This window comes from Meles meles, chromosome 6 (genome assembly GCF_922984935.1).
Source record: "Meles meles chromosome 6, mMelMel3.1 paternal haplotype, whole genome shotgun sequence".
Taxonomy (NCBI): Eukaryota; Metazoa; Chordata; class Mammalia; order Carnivora; family Mustelidae; genus Meles; species Meles meles.
The window spans coordinates 1,302,943-1,310,864 of NC_060071.1; the positions used below are offsets into that span (position 1 = coordinate 1,302,943).

At 60.1% G+C, this 7,922-nt stretch overlaps 1 protein-coding gene across 3 annotated transcripts in view; it reads right to left on the reverse strand.

The window, feature by feature from the left end:
- The window catches only part of RASGRF1 (Ras protein specific guanine nucleotide releasing factor 1), a 90,583-nt gene extending 86,900 nt beyond the window's left edge, over positions 1-3,683 (reverse strand). For all 3 annotated transcript variants that reach the window (XM_046009571.1, XM_046009569.1, XM_046009570.1), the window contains exon 1: positions 3,023-3,683. In XM_046009571.1, coding sequence (XP_045865527.1) covers positions 3,023-3,298 — 276 coding nt within the window. In that variant the 5' untranslated portion in view covers positions 3,299-3,683. The remainder of the gene's footprint in view (positions 1-3,022) is intronic.
- Between the last annotated feature and the right edge of the window lie 4,239 nt (positions 3,684-7,922).

Here is a 7,922-nt window from a genome sequence, read left to right on the forward strand (position 1 = left end):
CTGGGCACGGGAGCGGTCTGGGCCAGTCTGCCTGCGTGAGACGTGGGATCCCAGCTCCGGGCTCCAGGAAGGGGGCTGTGCCAGGTGCCGTCAGACTCACACAGAAGCCCCCGTAGAGAGGGCATCAGGATGCCATGTGAACACATACGTGCCTGGGGCTCAGGGTCCTGGGCTGGTGCCCTGTCAACCCTCAGCATGCCAAGGGAGGAATGAAAGTCTGATGCTCCCAGCTCAGCTCTACAAGGGCACTCTGCGCACCTACTGTGTGCTCGGTCCCTGACACGCTCCTGCCGCTGAACGGGGTTTCCTGGCCCTGGCCTTTCCGCCTGGAACCTGCCTGCTTAGACCTGGACAAGACGACGTCTGGCTCCAACCACGTCTTCACCAGATCCGGGCTTGTGCAGCCCACCTGCCGGCATCCCCGAGGCCTCCTAGCGAGGGCACATGGCCAGCGGGGTCTGCAGTTGAGGCTTCCTGTGGGCCCAGGCGCAGGGCAGACCCAGGGACAGGATGGCTCTAACGCCAGGGCCGCCTGGCTGCCAGGGGGCACCCAACCCCATGAGACATATCGGGCAGCTGCTGGGACGACCAGTTTTCCTCTAAGACACAGAATGGAAATGTTAGATTCTTATCTAAGAGGCCGAGGAAGCAGGACGTACTTCACGTTAGCCAGACCCTGGCTCTGGACTCAAACGGAAGGAAGGTCTGTGTCAGGGCATGAGACAGAGCAGCTGTCTCTCATGAAAGCGGCCCGGAGCCAGCAGCACCCGGCCGTCACCTGCTCCTCTCCACCCTGTCCGGCTCTCCTGCTCTCCTCTGGCGCTCCCGGGCGGCTCTGGGGAGGTGGCAGGGGACGCGTGCATACCACCAGGGGGCTGTGCAGTCCGGTCCCTTCCAAAATCTGCTGCCGGTGCGGTTTGACACCCGGGCCAGGACTGATTTGAAATGAACGTAGGATCCCCTTTTCAGGAATTCTTAGACACTGCGTGAATTCTGGGTCTGAGTCTGCTCCTGACTTACTTTGCTCACGGGCAGCAAACTTCCCCTCTCTGGCCTTCCGTCTGTCTGTCTGCACACTGGGGAGGATGGGCTGTAGGGTCTCCCAGAGCTCCCTTCAGCCGCAACGCTCTCTGTGTGGCCTCTGTTCCCGGCCCTTCAGATCAGCTACGACTTCCCGAGACCCAGCTCGACTGCGTTCTGAGTACACTTTCACGTACGTTACCTAACTGTGCTCTGGAAATCTCGGGGCAGTAGGCGCTTTTATCCCCATTCTGTAGATGACAACACAGAGGCTCAGAGAAGTTGAGGGCGTTTGCTAAGGTTGCGGACAGCCAGGAGGTCGTGGGGCTGAGATGGAGTCTCAGGCCTGGCTCTGGCTTCCGAAGGGCTAAGAACAGGTGCCGTGAGCCCCGCAGCAACTCAGCTTCCTGCAAACCTCTCCCCCTGCCTTCCCTGGGCAATTAGCTCTGGCTCTGGACTTGGGGACTGAGGGTGGAGGAGGGCTCCAGGAGGGCTGGGGCTGGGGGCCACTGGGAGGTACGGGCGGACTTGGGCTGGCAAAGGTTGGCGAGGTTCTGGAAGGCTGGTGAGGGCAGTTTGTCAAGGGCTGAAAGCAGAACTCTGGCCTGGCCGGGGTCTGGCTCTCTCGGGTCAGTCCTCCTCCCCGTTGAGCCGAAGGACCTGCCTGCTCTTTGCTCGGCTTTGCCGGCTGGGAGCCTCTCCCTGCCCTGTGTCGTGGTGTCCCCAGAGATCCACCCCCAAATATGCCAGTCCCCAGAAATCATCCCCCAGCACCCACCAGACAAGGGCAGGGAAGGCAAAGGTGGCCTGCAGAGGCCGGGCTCAGGAGGGTCTTGACAACAAGGTGGCCAACTTCAAGCCGGGCTTCCAGTCCGGCCAATTCCAACCCCGCCAGTCTGCACGCAGCAAGGGCTTTGAGATCTCAGCTGTCTTTTGGAAACCCGAAGCGGCCGCCTGGTATGACATTGGGCAGTACTATCTCTGTGGGTCTCAGCGTCCTTCTTCAGGCAATAACCAGCTAATTGCACCCGCCCACCCCCCATGGATCTCAGGTTCCTTCCAGCCATGACATTTTAGGACCTACTGTCTTTGACTTTCCTTTCCTGGAGGCATGGAGACTGACCAGATGCCTTTGGGGAGCGCATCAAGCTTAAACATCGCTCTTCCTCTCGTGGGTCGCTCGGTTGGTCGCTCCTCCTTTCCTCCACGCTAGAGGCGCCCCCCCCACCCCGCCTGGGCCCCCGGGGCAGATCCAGGCCCGCCCCTGAGCCCTGCAGCTCCAGAAACGCGAGGGCAGCGCGTTGGCCGAGACTGCCGCGACGGCGGCGGCGGCGGCGGCGCAGGGGGAGGGGGAGGAGAGCAGCGTCCGCTTGTCCCGCGGCCTCCGCAGCAGCCCCGGACCGGCCTCCCGCGCCAGAGGGGTCCTTGGAACGCTTCGGTCTGGTGCTGGGGACTGGGGCCCGCCGGAGACGGTCGCTGCTCCACGGCACCACGCCAACCCCTGCGGCCCTAGCGCAGCCTCTCCTTCACTCCCGGTGGCGGGGCAGGGGGCCCGGCGCTCCGACGCCTCCGTCTCGCCCTGCCCCGGCTGGGGGCAGACGATCAGGGCTGTCTGAGGCCGAGAGGGTCGCGGGGTGGGAGGCACCATGTTTGGCTGGATGTGGGTCCACATTCCCAGCCCATGTCTGGTCTCCCGGAGCCCCTTTTCTTCCCGCACCCGGTCGCTCTCAGCACCTCCGCGACTCGGTCCCTGCGTCCCTGCCTCCCACGGAGCTCGCCCGGTGAAGGGCAGCCGCAGCCGGCGCCTACTTCCTGCCCGCAGTCCCTGCCCCCTCTGCCCATGGCGGGGTCACCTGCCCGCTTGAGCCTAGCCTCCTCTCGCGCCGCCGAGGGAGCCCAGAGTGGAGGGACCAAAGTTCGGGCACCATCTGCCGGCGGAGGGCCCGGGGTGCCTAGGGCCGCGGCCGGGGAGCTGGGAGGTCAGGCGCCGCGCTGGCCTCACCTGTTTCTCCAGCGGCTCCTTGGCCGAGAGCGCAGGCTTGGGGGAGGGCGCGCGGTCGCAGACGCAGCCCTCCAGCAGGTAGAGCCCGGAGGGCCGCGAGCTCGAGTCGCTCTCGAAGTAGAAGAGCAGGTTCTGCAGCAGCGCGAACCACTTGGTTTGCCATTTTGTGTTGTCCGAACTCCGCTTGCTCAGGTAGCCTTTGCGCGTGCCGTCCTTGCGCGCCAGCAGTCCCAGGGACGCGACGTGGCCATCGTTCAGCCGGATCCCTTTCTGCATGGTGCTCGGAGGCCAGCTAGACCCCACGCGCTTACATCTTCTCCGCGCGGCACCGGCACCCCCCTTCCGTGCGCGCGGCGCGCTGCCTCTCTCTGGCGCTCGCTCCTGGTCGCTCTCCCCTCCCCCCAGATATCTACACTCCGGGATCTGGCGCGGAGCCGGGGCTTCTGGAAGCGAGATGTACCGTTCCCCGCCGGAACCTCTTCTCCGCCCCTCAGCGCCCCGGGGCTCAGGAGATGCCGGCCGACCCTCCCCCGGCGCGGGGCAAACTGAGGGACTGGCGAGCTGCGCGCGGGCGAGGGGCAGGCGGAGTCATGTGACGCGGATCCCTCGAAGAGCCGGTTTCAGCAGCGCGGACAGAGACACGCACGCAGCCCGCCGCGGCGCAGAGCGGCGCGCAGGCTGCACCTTGGGGTCCCCTCCCCCCGCCCCGGACGCACACACGCGCACACGCACACACGCGAGTCCTGCCCCTCTACCCCGGTGTCCGCTGTTCCCCTTCGGGTGTTAAAAACTAAATCAGATCAGTGTTCGTTTAACCCCGGGGCACCCCGGAGGCTTGCCATCCTGGGACTTTGCCTCCCTGCGCCCCACCGCGCAGCACTGTAGACCGGGGCTGAAGTCCCGGTTGTCATTTTCTCTCCCCAGGCGGCCTCCCGGTACTTTATTTTTCTAATCCGAGGAGGGCGGTTGGCGAAATGGATCCGAAGCAGCTTTCGGTCCTGTTCTTTGCGTAATTGCCGGGTCACATTCATTGCAGCGTCCCGCCGCACTCCCGGCAGCTTCCCCAGCGACCCGAGGACGCACCGGGGGTGAGGTGGGGGAGGGGTTAGGTGAGCGCTTATTTTATTTCATTCTATTTTATTTTGAGTGTTGCCATAATTACGCGCGCCACCCCCTGCACCCTGAGGTCTGGCTGGCGAGCCGCTGCCGGGAATTTTCTGCAAATACCCCCGAAGCCTAAAGGCGGGCTTCAAACGCAGGCGCCAGGGACCACGGGAGCCTTCAAATAGCTGCTCTGGCGCAATGATACCTTAATGATAGATTTTCCGTTCTTATTTTTAGCTCCCATTCGCCTACACAGTTGCGCGGCATTTATCCGAGAACGTCACAGCGCCCGCATGCTGCACCGGGAGGGCGCGCGGGCCTCCGGGCGAGCCTGGGCGCCGGAGCGGGGAGCGCGCGCCTCCGGCTGCCGCAGAGGGTAGCGGCCTCGCTGGGACCCCGCATGGCGCCCTGCCTGGCCCAGCCGGTCTGCAGCGGCGAAGGGCGGCCGCGCGGCCCGGGAGAGGAAGGAAGGAACGACACCATGTTTCAGCGGCGAAGCCAGAGGCTCCCTCCCCCGGCGCGCGCGCACTCACACACACGCTCACGCGCGCGCGCGCACACACACACACACCCTGGTGTGGCGCAAGGGAAGGGAATCACGTAGTTCTGGGTAGACCCGCGGAATCCACGAAGAGAAGACATCCCGTGGTGGGGGAGGGCTCGGAGCGGCCCCGTCCGGGGCGCAGCGGCGTGGGCCTGCGTTCCTCCCCGGGAGGCGCGCTGGGGAGAAACGGTGTTAACCTTAGCTTGTCCTCTCGGTGCCCAGGCTCCGGGCTGGGGGCGGGGGGGCTCAGTGCAAGGAACCAGCGAGGCTGAGTGTTCTTCGCGAATAATGAAAACAAAGCAGGGAGGCTGCGAAGCCTCTACATTCAGCCGAGGTTGTCCCCAGGGGGACCCTACACTGCGATCACCTTTCCTTCTCTCTTGCCCTCTTTATGGAAGCAGTTTCCGGGAGGGAGGTTTTCCGTGGGAACGCTTTTATTAGGCAGACGGATACAGAGGCAGAGAACGCTTTGGGGCAGGGGCTCTGTTGCCTAGACCCCCGCAGCTCCCCTGTGCAGGTGGGGGAAAAGGAGGCCCGGAGGGGTCGGGGCTTGCCCAGAAGCGGCAGAGGTGGATTTTGAGCTGGGCGGTGTGTCCCCAGGGTATGTGCACAGCTGAGTGGGCGGTCCTTGGGTTTTGAGGGTGGAGCTGCGGCAGGACCTCTCCAGGCAGTGGGAGCTGGGCTGGGCCTGTGGCCGCTGCTGTGCCCTAGAGACCCATGATGGTACCTGCCTTTTGAACCTGGGCTGCACCTGGGAATCACCCCGGGACGTTTGACAAGCAGCTACAGCAGTCCTGGAGTGGGTTGTCCATTTTCATGGGTGATTTTCCTGTGCATCAAAGTTGGGGAATGTGGAGTGTGTCACAGAACCCGTGACTCTGTCTGTACGCGCGTATCCCCGGGGGTCTTGTTGGTCGGGAGCAGATTCTTCTTGCTGGCGGGGTCTGGGGCGCTTTGGCACAACGCCTGGGATGTGGCCTTGTGCCCCCACGGACCGGCTTTGCGGGATTTAGAGCGCTGAGGAGGTGGGAGGAGATGGGATGTGTTCATTCATTCATTCCTTCATTCATTCACACACAGCTGTCCCCCCAGGGTTCATTGGGCCTCTCGTCTGTGCCAGGCCTTGGGCTGGGCCACCGGGGCCGCAGTGATGAACAGAACAGTCTCCGCTGTGTGGGACGCAGGCCAGCACAAGGTGCCTTTCCCGCAGGAGGAAGACGGTCTTTCCCTGAGTTTGGGGAACAGGTGTCTGCAGATAAGGAAACAAGGAGGAGAATTCAGGAGTATTTTGGTGGGTTTGATCACCTTAGAAATAGCAAGTCCTGCTGAGTCCTGGTGGGGACACGCCTTGTGTGCGGGAGCTGCTCAGCCGTGCACTGTGGATACGGGAAGCCTGTGTGTGCTGTGGGGTGGCAGGTGTCACAGTCAGGGAAATTTGCTCTTTGGACACCATATTAAAAATATATATAACCTTCTCGCCACCTAAAAAAATGAATTAAGAGTGTGGAGTCAGGGGCGCCTGGGTGGCTCAGTGGGTTAAGCCGCTGCCTTCGGCTCAGGTCATGATCTCAGGGTCCTGGGATCGAGTCCCACATCGGGCTCTCTGCTCCGCGGGGAGCCTGCTTCTCCCTTCTCTCTCTCTCTCTGCCTGCCTCTCTATCCACTTGTGATCTCTCTCTGTCAAATAAATAAATAAAATCTTTAAAAAAAAAAAAAAAGAGTGTGGAGTCAGAAGCGTTTTTGGAAACGGAGGTTTCTGGGCCAGCTCTGTCAGCAACCGCCCACCCTGCCGCCTCGGGTAGACGCTAGGGCTTTGCACCGCGACCTCCCAGCCAGTGAAAACAGCCATATTATTCTGAGGGTAAGTGGAATAAGGCTCTTTGTAAAAATTAACATAATCCAGAAAATAAAAGCGTAGCTGCTCTCTTTCTCCACCTCTATTTTTTGCTGTCTAACCTCCCAGTTCAATGCTAACCCTAATTCAGCACTCATCTGTTTACCCAATGGGCTTCTTGCAACACAGGCTATTTGGAATCTCCCCCTGGCTCCCTTCACTTAGCGTGTGTGGGACCGTGTCTTCGTATCACCGCGAATTTGAGGAGTCGCTTTCTCATGGTTGGGCATTTAGGCTGTTTCCGAGTCACGGTTTTCGGGAATAACACTGTACCACTGTGCTCAACGTCTTCTGTACGCACTTCCCTCCCTCGGGCCGAATTCCTGAAAGGGCGTTTCTAGGTTAAGGAGTGTGCGTGTGAAATATGGGTACGTGGGATACTGGATTTCCAGAGAGCTCTTTTACTCCGCGCATGGCTGTCGTGGGGGCACGAGCTGTCCGCTTCAGCCACCTGTCCCTCCTGGATCTCCACAGTCTCTGCCTCTTGAGAATTCCCCATCTGGAGAGAGCGAAATGATATCCCCTTCCCGTATTACGTTGTACTTCTTTGATTGCTCGAGAGGTTAGACACTTTTTAAATGTTTATGATCATTTGCGTTCCTTCTCTCATGAGTTTCTTGTTAACGCCTCTCTTCAGACGTGTTAATATTTTTCTTATAGAATTGTCGCCGCGCTCCACACACGGGGGACCCTTGCCATCGTTGTTGCACACGTTGCAGATAATTTCCACAGTCTGTTGCTCGCCTTTAATCACGGTTTTAGATTGCAGACAAATCTTTTTCCTTATGGCTTCTGACTTGGAACTCTCCCTGCACCCTCCCGCCAACCGTGTCCCAGCTCCTTCAAGAAAATTTCTTGGTTTTAGGGCGCCTGGGTGGCTTAATGGGTTGAGCCTCTGCCTTCGGCTCAGGTCATGATCTCAGGGTCCTGGGATCAAGCCCTGCATCAGGCTCTCTGCTCAGCGGGGATCCTGCTTCCTTCTCTCTCTCTGCCTGCCTCTCTGCCTGCTTGTGATCTCTCTCTGTCAAATAAATAAATAAAATCTTAAAAAAAGAAAATTTCTTGGATTTTATATTTCATTTTTCCACACATAATTTTACTTTGGAGTTTATTTTTTAATTTTTTTTTTAAGATTTTATTTTTATTTATTTGACAGACAGAGGTCACAAGTAGGCAGAGAGGCAGGCAGAGAGAGAGGGAGGGGCAGGCTCCCTGCTGAGCAGAGAGCCCGATGCGGGGCTCGATCCCAGGACCCTGAGATTATGACCCGAACGAAGGCAGAGGCTTTAACCCACTGAGCCACCCAGGCGCCCTGGAGTTTATTTTTGAGAGTGATGCTGGGATCTGGTTCCTTATTA